This window comes from Protopterus annectens, chromosome 4.part0, assembly GCF_019279795.1.
Source record: "Protopterus annectens isolate FY-2018-M chromosome 4.part0, PAN1.0, whole genome shotgun sequence".
Lineage (NCBI taxonomy): Eukaryota > Metazoa > Chordata > Ceratodontiformes > Protopteridae > Protopterus > Protopterus annectens.
In genome coordinates this window covers 559,388,354-559,403,646 of record NC_056733.1, presented here as the reverse complement: position 1 = coordinate 559,403,646, position 15,293 = coordinate 559,388,354, and the positions used below count along the sequence as shown (strand labels likewise).

The 15,293-nt window shown below is 36.2% G+C and overlaps 1 protein-coding gene across 1 annotated transcript in view; it reads left to right on the top strand.

The window, feature by feature from the left end:
* Nucleotides 1-15,293, top strand: part of SGSM1 (small G protein signaling modulator 1) — a 1,353,076-nt gene that overhangs the window by 512,889 nt on the left and 824,894 nt on the right. The window contains exon 3 of the mRNA XM_044068489.1: nucleotides 8,783-8,935. Coding sequence (XP_043924424.1) covers nucleotides 8,783-8,935 — 153 coding nt within the window. The remainder of the gene's footprint in view (nucleotides 1-8,782; nucleotides 8,936-15,293) is intronic.

Here is a 15,293-nt window from a genome sequence, read left to right as displayed (position 1 = left end):
ATCGCTTATCCTATTGGACAGGAGTAACTTAAGTACAGGATGATAGCCCATTTAGTGCTACTGGGGACATGAATTGTAAGTTTACAAATGCTGTGGCACACTGACAGAGGATCTCAGCTTTAACGTCCCTCTGTCATTCTACACCGGGGAAAAAGCAGGTCATAAAAAAAGAAAAAAATCTCCTTTGGGGTGAAAATGATGCTACACTGAGGTGCATCATTCTTCCTTGAAACAGTGGGAGAATATCAAACTAAATCCAAGTGGGACTCCTGCCATCCAAGGCTGATGAGGGACATATGGTAATCAATGGTATGTTGCACTGGGGCAAAAAAATGTGATAAAAAATGAGTGCATTTCTTTCTTATAGTTGTCTTGAATTTGGTTGTATTACCCAGATAGAGAGGAGGTCATACCCCTAGGAAAAGATCAAAAGCTTTACGATTTTTATCCTTAAGTACAAGTTATTTTAAAAGAAAGGATATTTTCAAAGCTCTTGTTTCTTAGGGATATTGTTTAAAATAGTTTTGCGCAATTAAAGGCACCACAAGCTAAGAATAAAATACTGCTTTATCAATAAGCTGTAGACATACAGTACCTTAATTTTTGTTCCCACTATTTGTGTGTGTGTGTGTGTGTGTGTGTGTGTGTGTGTGTGTGTGTGTGTGTGTGTGTGTGTGTGTGTGTGTATATATATATATATATATAGAGAGAGAGAGAGAGAGGGGAGAGACTTTTGCAATGAAAACAAATACATTTGAAATGCAAAGTTTATGGCAGTGTATGCCTTCAGAGTTGGCATATTACTGATGAGTATTCCACATGCTGTGATTAACATATGATGGAGGGTTCATAAGGAGGTGTTTGAAATGTAGTCAGTAATCAGAAAAGCGATTTTACAAGGGAAAGTATGGTTTAAAATGAAATAAAATACAAATTCAGAGGACTGCAGAACATATCCTTTTAACAGAAATTACTCACAGTGTTATCTTTAAGGAAATCTACAGTGGCAGATCTGGGGGGGGCACAGTCTGGTTAGTTGACTACTGGGGTGGTCGATCTATGCAGTGTGGAATGTTATACCTCTAGTAGGCTATACACATCTTTGCATTCTTTCACAGCACTTTCTGAAAAATCAACTTAATTAAGCACAAGAAAAAAAATATTCTAAAATGTACAAATAGTAAAGTAGGAAGTATGTGGTAATGCTACATTCTTAGATTTTACATAAACACTATAATATATTACAATGTGTGCAGACACATAATTATATTTTTGATAAACAATTACAAATTGTCATATTTTGAAACTGTACAACCTAGACATGTATTATTCTTCGGACATAAGCAATAACGTGACAGCAACAAATTCCTCTTTCAGCAGATGTTTTATGAGATATTTATAAAAATATGAAAACAAATGCTTAAGTGCATAAATAAGAAAATAAATTGCACTGAATCTTTCTCAAAATGTGCAACTTAACAGTACAAAACAGTTTTCTTCAACCAACATCTAAAGTTTCAACAGATATTGTGCAACACTATTAAGTCACTTGGTTTTTGAAGTATTCAATACATATATGCATCAGAATTCATATGCCGAGTAACAGCTTATGAAAAAGAATCTATAATGATATTTAAATGAGGACTGACTGATAATTCTGTGATCTTGTGTAAACAAGGCAATTTTCTCACCTCTGTGATTCATAATTGCTTTTTTATATATATTTCACCACTGTGTGCTATTGCCTTATAACAGGTGAATTACTACCTTTTCTATCTACTTTGCAATCCACAAAGATGCTTGCTGTATATTCTAGCTTGGCTATACCTCCTTAGTGAAGTGCTTGTCTTGGCCATGCCAAAACCACGTGTGTCACTGGGCATTTTGCATTGGCATTAGTAGTTAAGAAATGCTGTGTCAGTGTGATCTGCTTACATTATTAATAGTGTGAGATGTATAGGGTTGGGGCAGGGGAAAAGGCTGGGTTATGGTTAGCTGGGGGCTCTGTCCCCATGCACCACCTTACTCACTTCTTCTAACTGTAACCCTACCAAACCCTATCCCTGCACATTACTTTAAGAAAAAAGCTTTCCTCAAACACTACCACTATTCTGACAAACCTCACATTTTTGGTACTGTTAGTTTTTTAAGTGGCATTCACTGATCAGCAAAGGAGTGATTTTGCTGTTCTTTTTCAGTCAGTGTATGTATAGGGAAGTGAGTGTTTGGTGAGCGTTGGTGTTAACCTGCTGTGATGAAAGTGGTGCCAGTCTTTCATAATACACACACACACACACACACACACACACACACACACACACACACACACACACACACACACACACACACACACACACTCACACACTGCATTAAAACTATCCCTGAACATAACCCTAACTCTAACTATAATCAACAAACACACTGTGACCCACATACATATTCGGTAATGATTCCCTAACGTAACTGTAACCCTAACCTAAAAACATGCTCACACACACACACACACACACACACACACACACACACACACACACACACACACACCCCTAAACCACATATGCATCCACTTAACATTTTTGGGAAAATAAACATTCAACCAAATGGATGTTCAATAAAGCAAAAATTTGATAGAAAAAAAGCATGCACTTAACATAGCTGACAAACTGAGCAGTCAAACTCCTGAAACTGTTATCATATGCACAATGTATAAATTAAACATTTTGTAAATTAAGTGGGGATGATACTTGTGCAAAACAGGTTTTGATAGGTTATAAGGGAAGTCTGGTTAGCCTTGCTATAAGCAACCTGATGTATGTATTAAACTGATGAAGAAGATGGAATGAAAGATGGTGGTATTAGAATCCAGCACAGTGTTGTGCCTCATGAGAAAACTATTAGCACATATGCATGAATTGGTCTGCCTAACATTTGCATGTTTCTGAAACAACAACCTTTAGTTTTTCAGAGAATTGTGTGGCAATTACCACTAACCTTTACTTTATCCACATTAATACTGAATTATGCAGGGGATTGCAACAAGTATTCACAATTGTTAAATTATATCATTAAAGTGTCTCTACTGAAATTACAACAGGATGATCCCCTGTTGCAGAGGGAAGTAGCAGGCCCCAAAAATACAAAGAATTGGTAGGCCAAAAAGAGTCATAAAAATGACAGAGGGGACTATTCAGGATAAGAAAGAAATGATGTATTGTTACTGTTATGCAAGAAGCCCAGGATTTCCAGTTAGAAGGTATTCAAAAAGATTAAGAGAGAAATTACATAGCTGAAAAATACTTGCACAAGAAAAACTGTCAAATGCAAATTTGTGTTGATTAATACAATAAATCAATGAAAAACATTATATATAGACCAAGAAACTTTGGGCCATTTGAAAAAGGAAGTGAGAAGAAAATATGCATCCAATCAACAAAACTCACTCCACGAACCAAACACGAATGCAGACTGTCACGAATTCCCCCAAAGACAAAAAAACAGGCAGTTCCGCAAGAATACTAAGAAAATCTTCTTTATTACATACAAAAGTTGAGTGCTTTCACCCACAGAAAGTGGGCTTCTTTAGAACAATTGTAAAAAAAATCAGCAGACCAATTAAATACTTTTTTGGCGCCAAAATGTCATTTAAAAAAAATTCCCTTAAAGAGAACTTACACTGTATAAACTTCCCATTAACATGGATGTATTAAATAGCTACACATACTCCATAGTGTATAAATCACTCAAATAAAACTTAATATACTAACTTTAAGTAGTATATATATTAAAAAATATATGAATGTTAAAAATGTAACTAAATAACCAAACCGTAACATTTTACATTTCCATTCTAAGTAAATGTTATTTATATTAGACTAAAATATCTATCATCAACTGTAAATTAACACTCCACAGTGCACACCATACAAAACACATAAAAATATGCATAATTAATGCATATGTATATCATCTAAAATATTCACAAATAATAATAATAAATGTATGTATAATGCGTCCATCTATAAAATAAATAAAATTATTCACCCTGCAAACAATTCATATATAACCAGATGTAAGAAGATGTGAAAAAGAAAACCCAGAGATTTGTGAAAGGTGCAAAAAAGAAACATGGACATGGGAAAGAAAAGGAGATCAGATATGGTGCAATATTTATGCAAAGGAGAACGCCAAACCAATCAATGAAAAAAAAGCAGCACCAAAGATATTTAAAGAGAAATATAGGCAAATGTACCAAATGTGGAACATTTCACAATACAAAAAATAAGATTACAAAGGGGAAAGTAGAAAAGAAAATTAGTAAAGTAGAAGTTAAACAAACAGAAGCTGAAGTTCTAGAACACATGCAAAGTAAAGGATTTAGTGATGACAGTCTAACACTGATTATATCACAGCATGATGGAGCAATAAGTCCCCAAAGTAAGGAGAAACTGGTGGAGCGGGGGAGATCCAAAGAAGAAATATGGACATGGGAATGAAAAAGAGATTTAATATGGTACAATATCTATGAAAAGGGGAAAGCAAAAATAATCAGTACAAAAAAGCAGCACCAAAGATATTTGAAGAGAAATATAGGCAAAGGCATCTGGATATTGAAAAATTCACAATACAAAAAATAAGAAAACAAGGTGGGAAAGTACAAAAGAGATTGTTAATGGAGAAGTTAAAGAAATAGAAACTGAAGTTATGGATTACCTGTGAAGGGAAAGATTTAGTGTAGAAAATCTAAGTCTGCTAACATCAGACCATGATGAAACAAATGAGTCTCCAAATTAAGGAGAAACAGGTGGAACAGAAGACATCTGATCACTTGCCACATGAAGATACTCTAGAGCCTTTAGAAGGAAACCAGAATAAAAGTTCAGTTGCATAGTAAAGGAAAGGAGCAGGAAGCAGTGACAACTCCAAGGCAGTCAATGTTGTGTAATGATAGGCCAGTCAGTTCCCATATGAAAGAGCAACAGATGATGCAGGGAGCAGCTGAAGAGAATGTGTCACAGCAAGATGTTTAGGAACTTTCTGTAGAATTCCTGCAGGAAATGGAGAACAAAGAATGTGCTCTCAGTTTAGAAGAAAATTGTCTAAGGGAGGAGTTGCTTGACTTAATAGAGATGGATAGACATATTCAAATCAACAATGAAAGAAATAGTTCCCACCTACCCCTTCCCCCCCAAAAAGAAGTTAAAGATGTGTCCGGTTTGGGAGCCATTCCAAGCACAATACACAACGCACTATCACTCATTTTACTACGTTCATTCCCTCACAGGGAAGTCATTTAAATGACACTCTCATAGAACTGAGAATGTTCGTAAGATCGGACACCCTTCACAAGATTTGTAGAGATATAGCTGACAATCTCTTGATATGCTAATGTGCCAACAGATTGGAAAAAAAATCTATATGATTACTTCTCTAGTGAACATCCCAGAATACCAAAATAAAAGTCTACCCAAAATCCCAAAAAGGGATGGAACCTCCACCCATGAGGCCCATAGTGAATCCAGGCAAATCAGGGAGTTGATTTCATCTAGAGGATTTTAGTAGGAACCAACAGATACTCATTTGCCAAACTACTGATATTGTTCTTGTCCAACAATGTCTTTTATATGGAGAGTTTAAAATGTTTTTTACCTTACCTAATACCACTTCTTTCTTACATTTTACTATGGAAGCATCTAATGATACTATCAGCTTCCTAGACATAAATTTATTTATCAAAGATGGATGCCTAGTCTCATTCTTTATAGAAAGAAAGACAAAAAAAAAAATACCTTTGACTTACTAATAGCACATGCATCCACATGTGTTTCCAGCAATTATAAAGAGTCAGTTTGTAAGAATTAATAGACTGTGCAGTGAACAAGTTGTAACATGTGCTCTTTTTGTAAGGCTAAGTGCATATACATACATATATAGCACAGATATTTTTTTTTTTTTTTTTTTCTATTAGATCCTACACACTATTCCCTATTCATTTATATTATATACAAGGTTATACCTAATAAAAAGGTTATACCTAAAATATTATACTGATGTATATATATATATATATATATCATTTGGTTTTAAAAACATTTTTTTTAACAATATTATTATATTATTGTATTATTATGTCCCCTTTGTATTTTTAATTTTGTAGTGTGTAAACTCATAAGAATCAGGATCTGAAGAAGCATACATAGTGTATGTGTTTTCATTGTAACTGGTAAAAGCTAATTTGAGTAGCAAGTGATTTACATACTACGATCTTTGTAACTGTGGTTCAATTTGAGTAGCAAGTGATTTACATACTACGATAATGAAAGAAATAGGTTACAGAACGTCAAGCAAACCCAAAATGTTAGAAGTCTGGGAAAACAAATGAACACGGTAATCAAGACTAGCAATGTCTTTTGGCTTTTCCCAGTTACGGGTCGCCACAGCAGATCACTGGTACACAGACTGATTGTCAGTGAAGTTTGTACAGTTTCAAGGTGCCAGCCCAGCTCCCAACCTTCACAGAAGGCAGACACACACATGCATGGACCTACCTGCATGTCTTTAAAACTCATTTGACCGCAGGGAGAACATGCAGATTCCACACAGAAGGCACTCAAACCAAGAATCAAACAGGAGAAACTCCTGCTGTGAGGCAACAACTCTAACCACTGCATCACCACGGCGAACACAGTAATCAAGACTATTAACAGAAATTCATGTGATATAAAAGAAGTAAATAGGGTATATTACCGGGGAGCTAAGTTAATAGCAGATAAAGGATTATCACAAAAATGCATGGCAATAAGGGGAAAGGAATGGAAGAAATTGAATGTCATCATGGAAGTATCGAATAGAGAAAAACTATAAAACAAGTAAGACAAGAATTGTCACTGTTAGAGAAATATAGAAGAGGGAACAGATCAGCAAAAATACTTAGAAAGATAGACATGATAAAAGCAATGTGTAGTATCAGAACAAACCAGAATCTTTCCTACACTATTGCAAATAATAAACTAAAGATATCAGCACAGGCAGAAAAACTTACAAGATGTGAAGATAAATATAAAGAAAAAGTACAAAATAAGCAATTCATTGATTACTCAAAAAAGTTTTGCAAAGAATTAAGCAAGAAAGAAAAAGAAATACCACCAAAAAAGAAGAAATAGACACACTTTTATGAAGATCCTTTGGAACATAACAAAGATAGCTTTGAACATTACTTCTTGGACACAGCATATTTCTTCCTTGAAAGAAAATAAGGACTGAAATTCCTTCTTTACTCATGAAGTTTGTTCAGGTTATTATTGGCTCAAAGGATGTAGTGGCCCTCAGAACCCAGCTTAAATCACTTATTTTCACCAGTCTTGGCAGTTAAGGTACGTTGATAAGGTCGAGGAGAGCTGAAGAGTTACACAAGGTGTGAAAAAAACGATAAAGAATTCATCCAGATGATATGGTAATGACAGGATGGGGACAGATAACAAGCAAGAATTACTATGTAACAATGGAATCAAACATCAAAGCCAAATACATTAGACTATTAAGATCTGTCTTAAACTGTTTTGTATTATTTTAAATGGTGGTCATGAGCTAAATACTTGACCTTATTTCCTCACTTTATGGTCTTGGCCTTATTTACCTAAGTTACCTGTTTATGCATTGGTATAGAGTAGGCATCAGCAACCTACAGTATAATCTTATAAAAAAATTGAACTGAGAGAGACAGAGAGAGAGACAGAGAATGCATGTATGAAAGCAGAAGCGACTGTGTGTGAGAGATTGAAGAGGGAGAGTGAGTGAATGCATGCATGAAAGCTGAAGAGACTGTGTGTGAACTATCGGAGAGAGTGAGTAAGTGAATGCATGTATGAAATCTGAAGAGACTGTATGTGAGAGAGAGATCGGAGAAGGAGAGACAGAGTGATCATAACTAGTTATTTAATGTATTGTATAATAGAATTAATATTTGCAATGCTTATCTTCCTCTAGCCTGAAGATTTAATTTATTGAGCTTCACTCTTGGTATAAATTTGACTGTCATATACTGTGTGTATGCTTTTGATTAATTATGTCTGCAGGTTTTGCCCTGCTATTGTTTTTTTTTTTATTTTGACCTTGGCTTGCTTTCTATATCATAGACAAAATTATTCCTTTAAGGAGAGTTCACTTACATTTTTTACAGAAAGAGTCAATAAATGAAAGCAAACTTAACTGCTAGCTATTCCAGCTGACATAGAAATCAGTTGTTAAACACCTTAGCAGGAGTTTCCAGGTCCATGAGTTTGGACTCTTCCTCAGATATATATAATCAAGGAGGATCATTTGAGGAAGTTATTGGTGTAAATTTGGAGCAGTTATTCAATAACTACTTGTGACTATCAAAGATATCAAGGGATCCAGATCTATGCTAACATTTTCAGGTCTTTTTTTCTTGAGAAGACTGTTATTGCATGTGCCAATAGTGTGCTGCAAGCTAGCTCTTTCCTTTGGTATGAGGAATGTTCACTGTAGTAGGTTCTAAGAAACTATGCAATACAGTATGTCTATTTAAAATAACAAAGTTTCTTGTCTGTGACATATCAAATGCTTCTATTTTGAATATCTCCAATATGTCAGTTTCTGAGATTCATAGTTTAGCAAAAAAAAGATATCTTTGTCAAGTAATCTTCATTGGACCCTTGATACAGTATTTTAAATTGTACCTTTGTAGTAAAATTCATCTTATTAAAACAGACTGTTTCTAGAAATGTTTAAACTAATTCTAATAATAATTTTAATGTACCTTTAGACGGATCCAGATAGCAACCAATCAAGAACATATCCGAAGACTACCAAAGCTACCTAATCTGTCACCGCAGGCTATAAAACACTTATGGATTCGCACAGCACTGTTTGAAAAAGTGTTGGATAAAATTGTACATTATCTAGTAGAGAATAGTAGGTAAGTGTAAGGTAGTTAAACACAGACTACCCTTTACAAAATGTGTGTGTCCTGATCATAATTGTATGAATGTGTATTAATTTGGTTCAACTTTTTTATTAGGGTAGTCCCTTTTAGTAGACTTGTTAAACTAAATTGTAATATTCACTTATCAGTGATCACCATATGCAGGAAAAGTGAATTGCATATTATATGTTGGAATGCAGCTACTGTTAAACTCAGTGATATGGAAGCCCCCCCCCTTATATTGTAATAACAGTCATAAACTGTTTGTTACACATGCTTAAATATATCTCTGTACGCAGTATCCATACCAAGATGGCACATAGCAGTTTGTTAACCGACAGCAATATTTGTAAGGTGGCCATTTCAAGAAACACTCATCAGATGAGATGAGAAATTCTCATCAGACCTATCATTGAGTAGAATGTCCCCGTTTAGTACGTACCTAACCAGACACATCCAACAAATGGAATCTCCACAGAGGTTCCTCACTAAAAGAATACAAGGCATAAATATAATGTCGTATGCAGACCACCTCAAAGCTCTCTCCCTGTGCTCTGTCTCCTACAGGCTGTTGGTGGGAGATCAATGCCTGGCATAGAAGGAATCTTCGTACCTCACTCTGATGGAACTCCTTCATATCCACAAAACAAACAGCACATAATTACCCATTCTAAAGACTTAAACCTTTCCTATGATATAAATAGAACCAGCTGGAGAGACAGGTATGTATTCCAGAGACTATGCATTCTCTGGAAAAGGTTTCCCATCCATATGAAGCAGAGATCCTCTATAACCTAATTCAAATGTAACTTGGACAACTGGATGAGGAATTGGACGTTTGTCCCTGGTTTGGCACCTCTTTCTCCTAATGGACATGGGCAGCCTGTAAGTGATTCATCTCTCAGGTCCCTGATTGTAAATATTTCATCTTCCAAGACCCTGCGTACACTACCAAGGGTACCAGAACTTTTCAGAGATTTGTGATGTGTTGTGTTTTAACAAGGCTTTAGTGGTTGTTAGCCAATACACACAGATGAACTTATGAACCTGTGACAGTTTTTGTTTCAAATAAAGTAAGGAATATCCTTTCTTATCACTGCTTAGTGCTACTTTGTTTATGTTGTGTCTTTCGGCTTTTCCCGGTTAGGGGTCACCACAGTGGAACTCCGGTCCGCTAATGATTGGCAGTAGATTTTTACGTGTTGAGTTGCCAGCCCTGACGCACAACCTTCAACGAAGGTACGCCCATTCATGCATGTCTCCACACAGAAGACACTTTAGCTGAGAATCGAACAGGACAATGTCTTACTGTGAGGCGACAACGCTACCGCAGCACCACCACCGGAGTAGTGCTACTTTGTTTATAATATGTTGAATTTCACTTGCAAAGCAGGCTAACAGTGACTCAAAGGGATCTCTGACAAATTATATACTGACACCTAAACATGTTTCTTGCAATCTGTAATTAAAGTGTAAACCAGTATCTCTGATGGCAGCATCATTGCACCCTCCCCCCATCAAAGCAGATGTTCTACATCATAAGTGGATAGTTTCTTATATAATTGTTCATAAAATATCATCCTATACTCCTGTTCAGAAACTGCAGACAAATTCTTTTTTACTGTCTCTGCAATCAGTAGTTTATTTTGTTTATACATAAAATTTATGCTGTATCATGTATTGGTGATGGCAGAAATATGTTTTGTATCACTCCTGGCTATTTTTTTTGCGCATAGCAAGCTATAGCTCTTCATTCCAGGCATTTCTTCCTAGCCTGCACTAAATACTCTTGAAGGTTCCTATGGCCTTACCATACAGGATTCCTTCTGGTAACCTCTATGACCTGTCTACTATTCTTCCCGAGGATATCACCTTGTGGTGCCTAGGCTAAAGTTTTACCTTCACTGTGAAAGTTGTTCCTTTATTCTTCCTTGCTTTGTTCTCTTTAAATTTATTCCATCACACTGTCTTTTATTACCATATTCACACTTATGCTTGCTTTTCCTCCCTGTAATGTAGAAATGTTAAACAACCTAGTCAACCCTCACATCCTTTATTCCCTAGCTGTCTTTATTAGCCTGGAAGCATTTCTATGGACCCCTCAGACTAGTATGATTTCCTTTCTGTAAGGGCACCAGAATTCTGCACAAGACTCCAGCTGTGGTCCAAAGAGAGATCTATAAAATGGCAGTAGGAGATCTGTACTTCTTGAGTTAATCCCCACAAAGAGACATTCTGACATCTTATTGGCTTTGGCTGCATCATGCTCAGTTTGTGATTGGTAGTTAATGTGTGACGTTAACAGTAAACTATAATTATTTCCTTGTTGTGTGCTCTTCAAGCTGCCTCCATCTAGCTAGTGTTTAGTTGAGATTATGGATCCTAGGAGAAGTACATTTTACTTTTTCTCAATTAAACCTCACTTGACATTTCTCTGTCCAGTCTACTAGTATCCTTTGGTAATTAGGTAACATTATAGGAGCACTTTCCTTAGATAATTAGCTAATACTGCAGGTGCAGTGTTTACTGAGTTCAGCAAAGCATTTGATTTTGCTGACCACTCTTCTCTACTAAATGCTTTCACTGACGTAGAAATCAGCCAGGGCTCCTTCCTCCGCTTCAAAAACTTTCCACAAACCAGGCATTTTGATGTAAAAATAAGGAAACCTGTCTTAGGAACTGCCTTCATACTCAAAGGTGCTCCCCAAGGCTCCCTCTCCCCTCCTGTCTTTTCCATCGTCGTTAACAAACTACCTTGTGGTGTTGCTCACGTCCTTCTTGTTTATGCTGATAACATGGTTATTTACAGGTCCCTTTACTCCCACTCTGTTATCCAGCTTCAGTCCAACATGACCTTCTCAGTCAGTGGCTTTCCCAATATAACAATACTCAACCCTTGTAAAGTACTGTCCAAGCACTTTCACAACTGGAATGACCACAACACTTTCTCATTACACTGACTTTTACAATAACACACCTTATATATTAGTCCTACTCCTTCAAACCTTTTCAGGGCCCATTACTAACTTAGCATTTCACTTCTGGATGGATATGATTTACAGGGGCACAGCTTAGTTGGTTCCAAATGAGTATGTTAAAGAAGCCTTACAAGATGAATTTGTTTTCTCTTTTGTCTCTTCTCTCATACTGTTATGTCATCGCAGCACCTCACTTGCTGTCTTTTAAATATGCGAGTCCAGGATATACAAATATTACCATTCTGTTTGTAGTTCTGCCATAGTCAACCACAATCTAATTAATTCATTTTATATATTGTTGTGAATTATCTATTTTATCATTGTTCTGGATGTCTGTTTGAAATGGCAGTTTACTACTGCAGACTAATTTTATCCATTGTATGTTCTGTAAATCTTGTGTTGACAGTTCCCTACTTTGTTAATACCTCTAGTCCATTTGTATATAGTTGTGTACTCTCTGTAGTAATCATTCTTGTATGTCTACTCAAAGTTACGGTCGTTGATTTACTGCAAAAAATAATGGTCCCTAAAGTGTATTAGCCTATAAACATTACATTTTCTGTGTTTCACAACTGCTTTCTGTGTTACTACGTTATTCCAGCTGGAGTTTGCACTAGGCCCGTACTGAAAATGGGTGTCAGCCTAATGAACAATCCAGTTAACAAAACATAAAGAAGCAGAAAATAGTAGTGATTCTGCTTTTGCTTCCTAACCTGTTTCTTCTCTGTATAGCAGTCTTATTTATTTGGCTATTTCATACAAGTAGGGTTGAATGAGAGGCCCGTTTTCAGCTGTGGCCTTGTCATGTAACAAAATATCAATTTAATAATATAATTAAAAATATATATTCTGGAAACAGATTAACAGTAAGTTATGATTCGTGCATAACAGTGTGGTTAGCAACTTTACACTGGAATGTCAAAGACTTAGATATCTCAGATGCTATAAACTGCAGTTAATTATTTTGCCAGCTATTCACAACTATCTTTACCCTCTTGCACAACTTTTTACATCCTTGGAACCCATGCTGGTTGTCCCTGCCTTCCCCTTGTGTTTTGGATCATCAAATATATCACAGTCGTTGCCTCCTTCCTTCCTCTCCCTCTTACCTTGCACCCCCTGTCTTTGTCATTTCTCCATTTATGGATGGTTCCCTCCAGATCTCCACCTTGGCTTTTAACTTTTTCCTGTTACTTGCATCTGTTTCTGTTCTACCTTGCTGTGTTGAATCCGTTCAATTCCTGCTGCTTCCTCTATGTCCACCTGAGTCTTGCTACCCTTCTACCCGTCTGCCCACAGCTGTCCAGTCCAGGCTCTGAATCCCTTACCATCCTCCTAAGCTATGCCCACTTTTCTGCATTTCAGTCTACATGCATACTCTGTCCTTTTCCCTCATGCCTTAATGCTAATTCATATTTGACCATGTCTATACCTCACCCCATCACCCCCGTCATCCATCCTATTCTTCAATCTTTGTTGTTTATTTACTGTGGTAAGGCTGCTTTCACAAGCCATTAAATATTTATCTGTTTGACAGTTGGCTGTAATATGTCATGTTTATTTTATCTGCATGTTTTACAGATTTTAGCCTGTTGCAATAATTATAGTCTATCTGCATCATATAGTAGGATGTTTGAAAGCTCCTTTTTTGCTGTGATAAGACTACATTGCTCCATGCTTTGTTAATTTGCTTAGCTTTTATTGGACAGTGTATGTCTTATTAGGAAGAATCTTGGTTATGGCCATTTGCATTATCAAGATGGACAATGGGTAGGTGATTGGCATTTGGTAGGCGGTCAAGAATTGCTGAGTTTAAAAGCACAACAGAAATGGAGTGGGTGTGTTAGGGGGACATCTTCTTATAGGAGTACAGTCAAATCTAAGTAATGTTAGTATGAACAAGAAACTGTTAAAATGAAACTACAATCCAAAAATATATCAAAATTTAAACTATGAATGGGTGATTCTTAAAGCAGCAAAGCAGAATAAGGTTGCATCGAAAAAGAACACAGGTGTCTTAAGTGGGTAAGGGTGTCAACTGGAAAAAAATAGTTCCTTTTGACCTTTTCAATTGGAAGAGCTATGAAAACAGAATATAAATAGCTAACCACATAAAGCAACTAGATTCTACAACAGCTATAAATCTATTTAAACAAATAAGGCTCAAAGACAACAAAATATCTGAGTAACAAGTAGATAGTACAAAAGGCAAAATAGCATGCCAAGGTCGAACCCAGAAGTCAGATATGAAGATGCACTGCATTCTAATGCAGAAAAGTTAATTAACTTTGAAGTATTTTATTTATTTTTTATTTGTTTACTGCCTTTGTTGACTAAGTAAATGAGCTTGTCCTAAACATTTAATAATTTTCAGTCAAGACCCAGGCCAAAGGGCAAGGCAAACATAGAGCAACATGTAGAACAACAAGAAAAAATAATATATTTATTTATTTATGTATTTATTATTTACTGACATTTGATTGCTGTGAAAGTTTGAATGTGTAGGTACCCATTTTCAGTGGAGGTGTGGTAAGAATAGCTCCAAAGGATTCCAAGTAAGCAATAATTCTCAACAGGGTGTGTGTTAATGTGTAATTAATGCCCACCCAGGGGTGTTATGAGGCCCAACACCACAGGCAGAGGGCCTCTGCACCCCTGGAAGGGCATTAGTTACACAGTAACACACACCCTGGAGGGCATTATTGCACTCAGAGAATGGGCCCTCTGTAAAATTGTTGTGTTTTACTTACATATTTTTTTAAGTGATACATTTTTTTTGTATATTTTAATGTAAAATAGTTCCTCCACCTAATGTCTCAAACTTTCTGTAGTATATGTTAATGGTTGGAGAAAGCATTTTACATCAAAAATACATAAAAAAATAATATAGTACTTAAAAAAAGAAATAAGTAAGTAAAACACAATTGCACAGACAGCCCATTCTCTGTCTCTCTCATACACAGTCACTTCTGCTTTCATACACACATTCACTCACACAAGATCGCTCTCACTCTCTCGATGTCTCTCACACACACACAGTCACGTCTGCTTTCATACACACATTCACTCACACATGATCGCTCTCTCTCTCGATGTCTCTCACACACACACAGTTATGTCTGCTTTCATACACACATTCATTCAGACATGATCGCTCTGTCTCTCTCAATCTCTCTCTTTTTCTCACACACACAGTCACTTCTTTTATACGCACATTCACTTACACAAGACTGCTGTCTCTCTCTGTCTCTCTCATACACAGTCTCTGCTTTCATACATGCATTCACTGACACGAAAAATAAACAGGCACATACACATACACAAACACACACGCACACTTCTGTTTCTTGTTTTTTTTTTATACTCGCTAAACA